Source organism: Mandrillus leucophaeus, unplaced genomic scaffold (assembly GCF_000951045.1).
Source record: "Mandrillus leucophaeus isolate KB7577 unplaced genomic scaffold, Mleu.le_1.0 Scaffold112, whole genome shotgun sequence".
In the NCBI taxonomy this organism is placed as follows: domain Eukaryota; kingdom Metazoa; phylum Chordata; class Mammalia; order Primates; family Cercopithecidae; genus Mandrillus; species Mandrillus leucophaeus.
This window is the reverse complement of record NW_012099432.1, coordinates 1,850,825-1,863,320: the sequence shown is the minus strand read 5'-3', so window position 1 is coordinate 1,863,320 and position 12,496 is coordinate 1,850,825. Positions and strand designations below refer to the sequence as shown.

General features: G+C 53.4%; 1 protein-coding gene across 2 annotated transcripts in view; it reads left to right on the top strand.

Annotated features, from left to right (window-relative positions):
- Positions 1-12,496, top strand: part of DOCK6 (dedicator of cytokinesis 6) — a 44,234-nt gene that overhangs the window by 11,570 nt on the left and 20,168 nt on the right. For both annotated transcript variants that reach the window (XM_011994841.1, XM_011994831.1), the window contains 12 exons: positions 1,046-1,186; positions 6,169-6,282; positions 6,370-6,540; positions 7,026-7,165; positions 7,254-7,423; positions 8,115-8,275; positions 8,410-8,592; positions 9,499-9,625; positions 9,953-10,037; positions 10,458-10,554; positions 10,685-10,819; positions 11,737-11,889. In XM_011994841.1, the coding sequence (XP_011850231.1) occupies positions 1,046-1,186; positions 6,169-6,282; positions 6,370-6,540; positions 7,026-7,165; positions 7,254-7,423; positions 8,115-8,275; positions 8,410-8,592; positions 9,499-9,625; positions 9,953-10,037; positions 10,458-10,554; positions 10,685-10,819; positions 11,737-11,889 (1,677 nt within the window). The remainder of the gene's footprint in view (positions 1-1,045; positions 1,187-6,168; positions 6,283-6,369; positions 6,541-7,025; positions 7,166-7,253; positions 7,424-8,114; positions 8,276-8,409; positions 8,593-9,498; positions 9,626-9,952; positions 10,038-10,457; positions 10,555-10,684; positions 10,820-11,736; positions 11,890-12,496) is intronic.

Sequence of the window (12,496 nt, the reverse complement as noted above, 5' to 3'; positions counted from 1 at the left end):
CAGGAGAATGGCGTGAACCTGGGGGGGCGGAGCTTGCAGTGAGCCGAGATCGCGCCACTGCACTCCAGCCTGGGGCACAGAGCAAGACTCCGTCTCAAAAAAAAAAAAAAAAAAAGAGAGAGCCTCCCTTCCCCATGAGACTGTTTAAGGAGAGAAACCATTAAGAGACCGTCACCTAGAGAGGAGACCTCCATCCTGCAAGAGAGATTCCTGGATAGAGAGGGAAAGCTGTGGCCGGGCACAGGGGCTCACGCCTGTAATCCCAGCACTTTGGGAGGCCGAGGCGGGTGGATCACCTGAGGTCAGGAGTTTGAGACCAACCTGGCCAATATGGTGAAACCCCATCTCTACTAAAAATACAAAAGTTAGCCGGGCGTAGTAGCATGTGCCTGTAATCCCAGCTACATGGGAGACAGAGGCAGGAGAATCACTTGAACCCAGTAGGCAGAGGTTGCAGTGATCAAGATCATGCCCACTGCACACCAGCCTGGGCGACAGAGCAAGACTCCATCTCAAAAAAAAAAAAAAAAAGAGGGAAAGCTGTCTGATCAAGGTAGAGACATCCCTAAAACTCTTCAATAGGTTCTTTGAAGCCCCCTTCCCAGGGCCTGCTGGCCCCATCCCCTCTGGACCTCCAGTAAAGCTCCCTTCAAATCCAGTGCCTCAAGCCCCACCCTTTGTCCCACCTCCGGACTTTGTCCTGGGGAGACCTGCATAAGCCCCTCCCACACTCTCTCAGCCTTCCCGTTCTCTACACTGGGCCTGGGATGCTCACAGGATCCACCCGTGGCTTTCTCAAGCCCCACCCATAGGTCACAAACCCCATCTACATCCCTCAGGCCCCAACTTCTACCTGCAGCTACAGGGCTCAAACCTACCTTCAGCCCACCTCCCTTGCTACTAAAGCCCCACCCCTTCTGTCAAGCCTCCTCCACCCACAGCCTTTCAAGCCCCACCTACAGCGCTTCAAGCCCCACCCACAGCCCTTCAAGCCCCACCCGCAGTCCTTCAAGCCCCACCCACAGCCCTCTCACTCCACCCCCAGGTGAAGAGTATGGCACTGCACCTGCTTCTTGGCCAGCGACTAGACACACCCCGCAAGCTGCGCTTCCCTGGGCGCTTCCTGGACGACATCACTGCCCTGGTGGGCTCTGTGGGCCTGGAGGTCATCACCCGTGTCCACAAGGTGGGAGATGCAGGGTCTCAATGTGGGAAGAAACCTGAGGGAGGACATAGAGCCAGCCAGATGGGGCCGCCAATCCTGCCCAGTGCTTCCTGGCTGTAAGACCAGGAATCTGCTTTGCTGGGTGGATCTGTTCATTCATTGTCTGTTTCTTGAGTGCCTCTGGTGTGCACAGCGAGCCAGCCAGGTGGGGGCGCCAATCCTGCCCAGTGCCTCCTGCCTGTAAGACTGGGAATCCCCTTTGCTGGGTGGATCCATTCATTCATTGTTTCTTGAGTGCCTCTGGTGTGCACAGCCCTGTGCTGGGTGTAGCAACATAACAAGAAACAAAACAGACCCAAATCCTTACCCTCGCTTTTAAGGGGAGACTTGAAGAAAGTGAGAGATCATTCCATGCAACGTCTGGGGAAGGAACGTTCCAGGCAGGGAGAATAGCAGGTGCAAAGGTCCTGGGGCAAGACCATGCTTGGGCTACCAGGAGAGCAGTAAGGATGGCTAGATTGTAGTGAATGAGGAAGGAAATGAGGGTTGATGAGAGCAGGGAAGTGACAGGGCAGATCCATTGGCCCTTAGCACAGTCAGAGTATACAGCAAGTGCTCAATAAATGGATGTTGATGTTCGGAGACCCTGACAGTGGACTTGTTCAGGCCCTGGATTACCAATTCCAGTGCCCTCGGGGGCTGGGCAGGTAATACTAATCATAAGAGTAATAATATCGAGCATTTATTGAGCACTTACTGTGTATCTAAGCACTTTATATGGATATCTTTTTTTTGTTTGTTTGTTTGTTTTGAGACGGAGTTTCGCTTTTGTTGCCCAGGCTGGAGTGCAGTGGCGCGATCTTGGCTCACTGCAACCTCCGCCTCCCAGGTTCAAGCAATTCTCCTGCCTCAGCCTCCCAAGTAGCTGGGATTACAGGCATGTGCCACCACACCTGGCTAATTTTGTATTTTTAGTAGAGACAGGGTTTCTCCATGTTGGCCTGGCTGGTCTGGAACTCCTAACCTTGGGTGATCCGCCCGCCTCGGCCTCCCAAAGTGCTGGGATTACAGGCTTGAACCACTGCTCCTGGCCTTGGATCGTATCATTAAATTTTCACAACAACCCATGAAGTTAGTATTATTGTTATCTCCATTTTACTGATGGGGAAACTGAGGCATCAAATGAATGAGTAGCTTAACCTTGTACCATATGACTGAGAAGGGGCAGAATGAGGTTTTTGAATCTGAGCCACCAGCTCCTGACCCCTCACTGTCAATACCAGTTTCAGCGAGGAAAGTGGCGCTTATGGTAGAACAGAGGGCAGATGTCCCACCTAACAGGGGTGACCATCACTCAATCCAGCCAACAGAAACCCTGCAGAAATGTGGCTCAGCTATGGCCAGATGGGCTGTTTTTTTTGTTTGTTTGTGGTTTTTTTTTTTTTTTTTTGAGATGGAGTCTTGCTCAGTCGCCCAGGCTGGAGTGCAGTGGTGCAATCTCGGCTCACTACAAGCGCCGCCTCCTGGGTTCATGCCATTCTCCTGCCTCAGCCTCCCAAGTAGCTGGGACTACAGGTGCCCGCTGCCACACCTGGCTAATTTTTTGCATTTTTAGTAGAGATGGGGTTTTACCGTGTTAGCCAGGATGGTCTCGATCTCCTGACCTCGTGATCCGCCTGCCTCAGCCTCCCAAAGTGCTGGGATTACAGGCGTGAGACACCGCGCCCGGCCGGCTGTTTTTGTTTGGAGATAGGGTCTTGCTCTGTTGCCCAGGCTGGAGTGCAGTGGTGTGATCATAGTTCACTGCAGCCTCGACCTCCTGGGCTCAAGGGATCCTCCCTCCTCAGCCTCCCAAGTAGCTGTGACCAGAGGCACAAGCCACCATAATTGGTTATTTATTTATTTATTTTTTAAGTAGAGTCAGGGTCTCACTATGTTGCCCAGACTGGTCTCCAACTCCTGAGATCAAGGGCTCCTCCCACCTTGGCTTCCCAAAGTGCCAGGATTACAAGCATGAGCCTCCATGCCTGGCCAGATTGTCTGGGAGTTTTTTGTGTGTGGTTTTGTTTTTGTTTTTATATTTGTTTTTGTTTGAGACACAGTCTTGCTCTATTGTCCAGACTAGAGTGTGGTGGCATGATATGAGGCTCACTGCAGCCTCAAACTCCTGGGCTGAAGCAATCCTCCCACCTCAGCCTCCAGAGTAGCTGAGGCTACAGGTGCATGCTACCATAACCACCTAATTTTTTTTTTTTTGTAGAGATGGGGTCTTGCTATGTTACCCATGCCAGGAGATGGCCTGGTTTCTAAGGAGAAATGGGACCTCTGGATTTGATGAGAACTTTCCAGATTTTTGAAATGGCATTCTGGCCCAGGCCAACCCTTGCACAATCGCATATGACCTCCAAGCTGGTCTCAGAGGTTCTGGCCTTGTCTCACTGGAGCCTTCCCAAAGACTGACATTCCCAGGGGCTGATCCAGATGGTGAGGAAACTACCCCAAGAAAGAGATCCAGAGAAGAACAATGCGCGTGATAATCCACTTTTTTTTTTGAGATGGAGTCTCGCTCTGTCCCCCAGGCTGGAGCGCAATGGCATGATCTTGGCTCACTGCAACCTCTGCCTCCCGGGTTCAAGCAATTCTCCTGCCTCAGCCTCTTGAGTAGCTGGGACTACAGGGATGTGCCACCGTGCCCGGCTAATTTTTTTGTTTTTGTTTTTTTTTGAGATGGAGTCTTGTTTTGTTGCCCAGGCTGGAGTACAGTGGCACAATCTCTGCTCATTGCAACCTCCGCCTCCTGGGTTCAAGCGATTCTCCTGGCTCAGCCTCCCGAGTAGCTGGGACTACAGGTGCATGCCACCATGCCCAGCTAATTTTTTGTATTTTTAGTAGAGATGGGGTTTCACCATATTGGCCAGGCTGGTCTCAAACTCCTGACCCTGTGATCCGTCCTCCTCGGCCTCCTAAAGTGCTAGGATTACAGGCATAAGCCACCATGCCTGGCTGGGTTGCAGGAATTTGACGGCCACTGAGGCTAACTTGTGAGGTCTCAGAGTGGCTCAAGAGAGTACGAGGGCAGAACAAGTACCAGCTGAGCCTTGGGCCCACATCAGCCACCTCAGTGTTCCCCAGGCTTGCCAGGCACATCCTGCCTCAGGGCCTTTGCACCGACTGTTCCCTTTACCCAGGATGCCATTCTCCCCATGGCTCTTTGTTATCCTTCAGTATCTCTGAAAATGTCACCCCAGTCTGTTAAGGTTGGTGATAAGTAATTACAGGCCGGGCATGTTGGCTCACACCTGTAATCCCAGCACTTTGGGAGGCCGAGGAGGGCAGATCACCTGAGGTCAGGAATTCGAGACCAGCCTGACCAACATGGTGAAACCCCATCTTTACTAAAAATGCAAAAATTAGCCAGGGGTGGTGGCGCATGCCTATAATCCCAGCTACTCAGGAGGCTGAAGCAGGAGAATCGCTTGAACCCGGGAGGCAGAGGCTGCAGTGAGCCAAGATTACACCATTGCACTACAGCCTGGGCGACAGAGCAAGACTCTGTCTCAAAAAAAAAAAAAGAAAAAGAAAGAAAATAATTATGGTTTTTGCCATTGAAAGTAATTGCAAAACTGCAATTACTTTTGCACCAATCTAATATTGTCTTTGAAGCACATAGAACTATCTGACTATCTGAAATTCTTGTTTATTTTGTGTCTCCCTGCCCCCCCACCCCCCCCACACACACTGGACTGAGTTGGACACGCAGCGGGGATGGCATCTGCCTCATTCACAGGGCTTGGCACAGAGTAGATGCTCAGTAAAGCTCACATTAAATGGTGCTGAGAGGCCGGGTGTGGTATCTCACGCCTGTAATCCCAGCACTTTGGGAAGCCAAGGCAGGTGGATCACCTGAGGTCAGGAGTTCAAGACCAGCCTGACCAACATGACAAAACCCCGTCTTTACTAAAAATACAAAAATTAGCCAGCCGTGGTGGTGGATGTCTGTAATTCAAGCTACTGGGGAAGCTGAGGCAGAATTGCTTGAACCTGGGAGGCAGAAGTTGCAGTGAGCCGAGATCGTGCCACTGCACTCTAGCCTGGCGACAGAGTGAGACTCCGTCTCAAAAAATAAATAAATAAATTAATTAATTAATTAAAATAAAAATAAATGATGTTGGGAGTTGATCAGTTAGGGCAGAGGCTAACTCGCTTCAACACAGTCACAAGTGATTTAAATAACCAAAGCTTATTTCTGAGCATTAAGTAGGTTATGGAGACATCACTGTGTGGGCCTGGCCCTGGCAGTTCCCCAGCACCCACCTGCTTCTGCCATGTAAGTGGCCACCTCACTTTCCCCTCAAATTCCATTGGCCAGAGTTGGTCATGTGATTCCACTGCAAGGGAGGCTGGGAAATAGTCTCTCCCCAGCTCTGAACTCTGGACAGAGAGGGCAAGAGGATCTTGCGGGGAGTCAGCCCATATCTGCCTTGGTGTCTTAAGGAGCATGGGAGAGGAAGGCAGCCTGAGGAGGGCAACCAGGAAGTCCCAGGGTCACCACAGCCCAGAGACAAAGGCGTTGGGGCAGTGATGCAGCTCCTAGGTGTGGCAGATGATCTTGACTCTGGTAAGAGTCAAGCCCCTGGCCGGGTTCAGTGGCTCGCGCCTGTAATCCCAGCACTTTGGGAGGCCGACACAGGCGGATCACGAGGTCAGGAGATCGAGACCATCCTGGCTAACTTGATGAAACCCCATCTCTACTAAAAAATACAAAAAAATTAGCCGGGCGTGGTGGCAGGCGGCTGTAGTCCCAGGTACTCGGGAGGCTGAAGCAGGAGAATGGCGTGAACCTGGGAGGCGGAGCTTGCAGTGAGCCGAGATCGTGCCACTGCACTCTAGCCTGGGCAAGAGAGCAAGACTCTGTCTCAAAAAAAAAAACCCAAGCCCCTGTGGGGGCTGAGGTTTGGGGAGGAGGTATGGCTGTGTGGGTTGACAGGCCCCTGTGTCCTCAGGATGTGGAGCTGGCCGAGCGCCTCAATGCCAGCCTGGCCTTCTTCCTCAGTGACCTTCTGTCCCTGGTGGACCGGGGCTTTGTCTTCAGCCTGGTCCGGGCCCACTACAAGCAGGTAGGAGTGGGCGTAGGCAGGGTGGACACGGCATGGATGGAAGGCGGAGCAATGTTGACATCACTGCTGGCCACCCCTCTCCTGCAGGTGGCCACGCGGCTCCAGTCGTCCCCTAATCCAGCGGCCCTGCTGACCCTGCGCATGGAATTCACCCGCATCCTATGCAGCCATGAGCACTACGTGACCCTCAACCTCCCCTGCTGCCCCCTGTCGCCCCCAGCCTCGCCCTCCCCCTCTGTGTCCTCCACCACGTCCCAGGTGGGCTGGCTTCACTTCTGCCTCCTCTCTTTGACCTACAACCTCTCACCTTCAGTCCATCTCCTATGGTTCCCTCATCACTGTCCCTTTCACGGTGGACCACTGCCTAGGTGAATTGATCCCTTATGTTTGACTTTTGACCTCTGACCCTTCACCTCTCCTGTCATTCTCAGCAGTTTCCCAGAAGGACTAACTTCTGATTTCTCTCCCCTAAATCCTAACTCCCAGCCCAGTGTTCCATGTGCTATTTCTCAGTCCTCTGACTTTTGACCCCATGCCCTGTTACATCACAGATGGGTTAACGTCCGCCTCTCATTTCTGGGCTTGAAACCCATACCCGCTGTCACCTCCAGATGACTTAACCTCAGTCTCTCATCTGTGGCTATTAGCACCATGATTTCTGTCACCTCCAAGATGGCTTTAATGGTGACCTCCCCCTCTGACCCTTGACCGCTGGCATCCCCCATTTTTACCCCACTCTGCAGAGCTCCACCTTCTCCAGCCAAGCCCCGGACCCCAAGGTGACCAGCATGTTCGAACTGAGTGGACCATTCCGGCAGCAGCACTTCCTAGCTGGTCTCCTGCTGACAGAGCTGGCGCTGGCCCTTGAACCTGAGGCTGAGGGGTGAGCAGAGGTCCTGTCTAGCCCCAGGGCAGGTAGGACATTTCAGGAGCCATGTCCACCCTGTCCTGAGCACCCCATTACCCCACAGGGCATTTCTGTTGCACAAGAAGGCCATCAGTGCTGTGCACAGCCTGCTATGTGGCCATGACACTGATCCCCGCTATGCAGAGGCCACCGTGAAGGCTTGTGTGGCTGAGCTGTACCTGCCGCTGCTATCGATTGCACGGGACACCTTGCCACGGCTGCATGACTTTGCTGGTCAGTGGGCCAGGGGAGGATGGGCTCACATGACCCAGGGACTTGGTCACAGGAGGCGCAGGATAGTAAAGGTGGGAGAACACAGTCAGGGATATGAGTATAGGCATTAGGATTAGCAGAGCAGGTTAAAGTGCTAGGACAGACTAGTCAAGTTATAACATCTCTGAGCCTCAGGTTTCTCCCCTGTAATGGGGACAGTAATAACACCAACTACTTCATAAGGTTATGTGAAAATGTGCGGGGCTGTAGTACTGAGATACTGTCAGCCTACAATAGACGGGAAATATTATTGTACCATTTATTCTTTTCTTTTTTTTCTTTTTCGGAGATGGAGTCTCACTCTGTCGCCCAGGCTGCAGTGCAGTGGCACGATCTCAACTCACTGCAAGCTCCGCCTCCCAGGTTCACGCCATTCTCCTGCCTCAGCCTCCCAAGTAGCTGGGATTACAGGTATCTGCCACCACACCCAGCTAATTTTTTGTAATTTTAGTAGAGATGGGATTTTGCCACGTTGGCCAGGCTGGTCTCGAACTCCTGACCTCAGGTGATCCACCCCCCTCGGCCTCCCAAAGTGCTGGGATTACAGGTGTGAGCCACCATGCCTGGCCGTGAGGGAAGACTTCTGAAATTTGAGACAGGGACAGCACTTACCAAGGCTTTATCTTTTTCTCCCTCTGTCCTTCCCTGCCAGAGGGTCCAGGTCAGCGGTCAAGACTGGCCTCAATGCTTGACTCAGACACAGAAGGCGAAGGGGACATTGCGGGTACCATCAACCCCTCTGTGGCCATGGCCATTGCTGGTGGCCCCCTAGCCCCTGGCTCCCGGGCCAGCATCTCCCAGGGGCCGCCAACGGTGAGTAGGGAGGCTTGTCCCCATAGACATCATCCCCTTTGAATGGGAGAAGCCAGGTATCAAAATACAGATTGGCCAGGATTCATCTCACATGGAGAAAATGGAAATTGACTTTGATTCCTCTCTGGCCCCAGGCTTCTCGCGCAGGCTGTGCCCTCTCTGCTGAGTCAAGCCGGACCTTGCTGGCGTGCGTGCTGTGGGTGCTGAAAAATGCCGAGCCGGCGCTCCTGCAGCGCTGGGCCACTGACCTGACACTCCCCCAGCTGGGACGTCTCTTGGACTTGCTGTACCTCTGCCTGGCTGCCTTCGAGTACAAGGTTCGAGGGTGTCGGCAGGAGATAATGGGGGAGGCAGGCTAAAGATGTACCCAGGGACCCAGGGTGCTGCAGGCTGAGTGGGAAGGGGTGAACTGTCTTTGTGCAGAGGACTCTGTGGGACTGAGAGTAAAGGGGTGGATTGTTTCTGTGCCGAGGCAAGGAATAAAGTCAGAAATGCCTTTGTGAATAGAATTTGGAAGGTGGAGGCCAGGCACAGTGGCTCATGCCTGTAATCCCTGCACTTTGGGAGGCTGAGGCAGGTGGATCACCTGAGGTCAGGAGTTCAAGACCAGCCTGGGCAACATGGTGAAACCCTGTCTCTACTAAAAATACAAAAAATTAGCTGGGTGTGGTGGCGGGTGCCTGTAGTCCCAGCTACTCGGGAGGCTGAGGCAAGAGAATCGCTTGAACCTGGGAAGCAGAGGTTGCAGTAAACTGAGATCATGTCACTACACACCAGCCTGGGCAACACAGTGAGGCTCCATCTCCGGAAAAAAAAAAAGAAATTTTTTTAAAAAGGCCTGGTGCAGTGGCTCACGCCTGTAATCCCAGCACTTGAGGAAGCCAAGGCAGGCAAACTGCATGAGTCCACGAGTTTGAGACCAGCCTGGGCAGCATGGTGAAACCCTGTCTCTACAAAAAATACAAAACTTACCTGAGCATGGTGGCACATGCTTGTAGTCCCAGCTACGGAGGTGGCTGAGGTGGATTGCTCGAGCCCAGTAGGTGGAGGTTGCAGTGAGCACTTTTTGGTAAGTGCTAAGAATTTAGAGGAAAAAGGTAAACTGTCTTTAAGCACAGGGGCCTGGAGGTGAGAAAGAGCATAAAGAAACGGATGGGGCCAGCCAAGGTCCCACTGAAAAGAGCAGAGTCAACCTTGAACCCCAGTTCTCTGTCTCCCCGCAGGGGAAAAAGGCCTTTGAACGCATCAACAGCCTCACATTCAAAAAATCGCTGGATATGAAGGCACGTCTAGAGGAAGCCATCCTAGGCACCATCGGAGCTCGACAAGAAATGGTTCGGCGAAGTCGTGGTAAGAGGGTAATGTAGCCACGTGTCCCCATCCCACCAGCTGCTCCCACTTTGTGTGAAGGGACCCCATGAAGGGGGCCATCCCTAGCTTACTTTCTGCCTCACATTTCCTGGAGAGAAGTCCACGCGTCATCACCGTACATGTGCGCCTGTGCGTCCCCATCTGTCACTCGTGTCTGCCCCGTGCGTCCACCTGGCAGGCTTCTGCTCCACCCAGTGCCCTCACGGGTCAGCCCACCTGAATATCTTCATGCCTGTGCATTTCTCCTGATGTTCACGTGTGCCCTGTGTTTTTACGCATCTGTGATTATGTGCTCATGCGTCTCAGAGAGGAGCCCATTTGGGAATCCAGAGAACGTGCGCTGGCGGAAGAGCGTCACACACTGGAAGCAAACCTCAGACCGCGTGGACAAGTAGGTGTGGGCAGGAGGGAGTTTGCTGAGTTCAGAACAGTTCAGGCCGAGGCGGGAGGTTTGCTTGAGTCCAGGAGTTCGAGACCAGCCTGGGCAACATAGTGAGACCCTGTCTCTACCAAAAATTTAAAAATTAGCCAGGCATAGTGGCATGTGCCTGTGGTCCCAGCCACTCATGAGACTGAGGTGGGAGGATGACTTGAGCCTGGGAGGTTGAGGCTGCAGTGAGCTGTGATCACACCGCTGCACTCCAGCCTGGGCATCCGAGCAAGACCCTGTCTCAGAAAACAAAAACAACAACAAAAAACAACAGCTTCCAGAGAGCCGGAGCCCCCTGGGTTGCCAGGGGGAGGAGGGAGCTCAGCCATGGAGTAGGATCTTGCCCTGAGTGGGGCCCCAAGACCTCCCTTCCCCTTCCAGGACCAAGGATGAAATGGAACACGAGGCCTTGGTGGAAGGGAACCTGGCAACTGAGGCAAGCCTAGTAGTTCTGGACACACTGGAGATCATCGTGCAGGTAGGGCTTGATCCAGCATCTGCTTTGCGCTCTGAGCCCAACTGCAGTGCCCTGTGATCCCTGGCTCCATAATCCCTCTCCTTCCCTTTCCCTATCACCACACCTGGATTTCTGACCCCCTCCCCTCCAGACGGTGATGCTTTCAGAAGCCCGGGAGAGCGTCTTAGGGGCAGTGCTGAAGGTTGTGCTGTACAGCCTGGGCAGTGCCCAGAGTGCCCTCTTCTTGCAGCATGGCCTGGCCACCCAGAGGGCCCTTGTGTCCAAGGTAAGCACCACTCAACAACCATGATTCTTAGAAAAACAGTAGAAGCTCTAGGCTGAGCACAGTGGCTCATGCCTATAATCCCAGCACTTTGGGAGGCTGAGGTGGGAGGATCGCTTGAGGCCAGGAGTTTGAGACCAGCCTGGCCAACATAGAGAGGCCCGTCTCTACAAAACATTTTAAAATTAGCTAGGACTAGGCATGGTGGCTCATACCTGTAATCCCAGCACTTTGGGAGGCTGAGGCAGGAAGATGATGTGAGCCTAGGAGTTCGAGACCAGCCTGGGCAACATGGTGAGACCCTGTTTCTACAAAAAAATTGAGTGTGGTGGCATGTGCCTGTGGTCCTAGCTTCTCAGAAAGCTGAGGATCACTTGAGCCCGGGAGGTCAAGGCTACGTGAGCCGTGATCTTGCCACTGGACTCCAGCCTGGGCAACACAGTGAGAGCCTGTCTCAAAAAAAAAATGCTAGCCAGGCAGGGTGATACACACCTGAGATCCCAGCTACTAGGGAGCTGCTGGGGAGGCTGAGGCAGGAGGATGGCTTGAGCCTGGGAGTTGTGAGCTGTGATCGCGCCACTGCACTCCAGCCTGGGAGACAAGAGTAAAATACTGTCTAAAAAAAAAGAAAAAAAAGTAGCTCATTCATTGAGCACTTACTGTGTGCTCTGCAACTCCATGGAGCAGATTGCTTTGCCACAGTTTACAGTGGAAGGAAGGCAGGATCAGAGTGGCCAAGTCACTCACCCAGGGTCACACAGCACGGGGCTTAAACCCAGGTCTGACTCCGAACCCAGTGGTACTTGGCCAAAGAGGACAAAACACAAACCCCTACCCAAGCAGTCCTCATTTGGGCCAGTCCCCTTCTGAGCCAGAACCGGGAGGGGCTGGACAGTGTCTGTCTGGGTCCTTGTGGGCAGTTCCCGGAGCTGCTGTTTGAGGAGGACACGGAGCTGTGTGCTGACCTGTGCCTGAGGCTCCTACGACACTGTGGCAGCCGCATCAGCACCATCCGCACGCACGCCAGCGCCTCACTGTACCTGCTCATGCGACAGAACTTCGAGATCGGCCACGTGAGTGGGGGCGAGGAGGCATGGTCCACACATGGCTCGGGTCAGGGTGGCCGGCGGGGTCTCAGTGCCATACAGGGAGTGAGGGAGGGGGAGGTAGTCACTGAGCATAATGGGCAGGAGGAGGGCTCAGAATGCAATTGGGGGTCAGATGCCCTGGCTCATTCCTGTAATCCCAGCACTTTGGGAGGCTGAGGTGAGAGGATCACTTGAGGCCGGGAGTTTGAGGCTGCAGTGGGCCATGATTGTGCCACCGCACTCCAGCCTGAGCAAGAGTGAGACCTTGTCTCAAAAAAAAAAAAAAAGAGGCCAGGCATGGTGGCTCATGCCTGTAATCCCAACACTTTGGGAAGCTGAGGCAGGTGGATCATTTGAGGTCAGGAGTTCGAGACCAGCCTGGCCAACATGATGAAACCCTGTCTCTACTAAAAATACAAAAATTGGCCGGGCGCAGTGGCTCAAGCCTGTAATCCCAGCACTTTGGGAGGCCGAGACGGGCGGATACCGAGGTAAGGAGATCGAGACCATCCTGGCTAACACAGTGAAACCCCGTCTCTACTAAAAAATACAAAAAACTAGCCGGGCGAGGTGGCGGGCGCCTGTAGTCCCA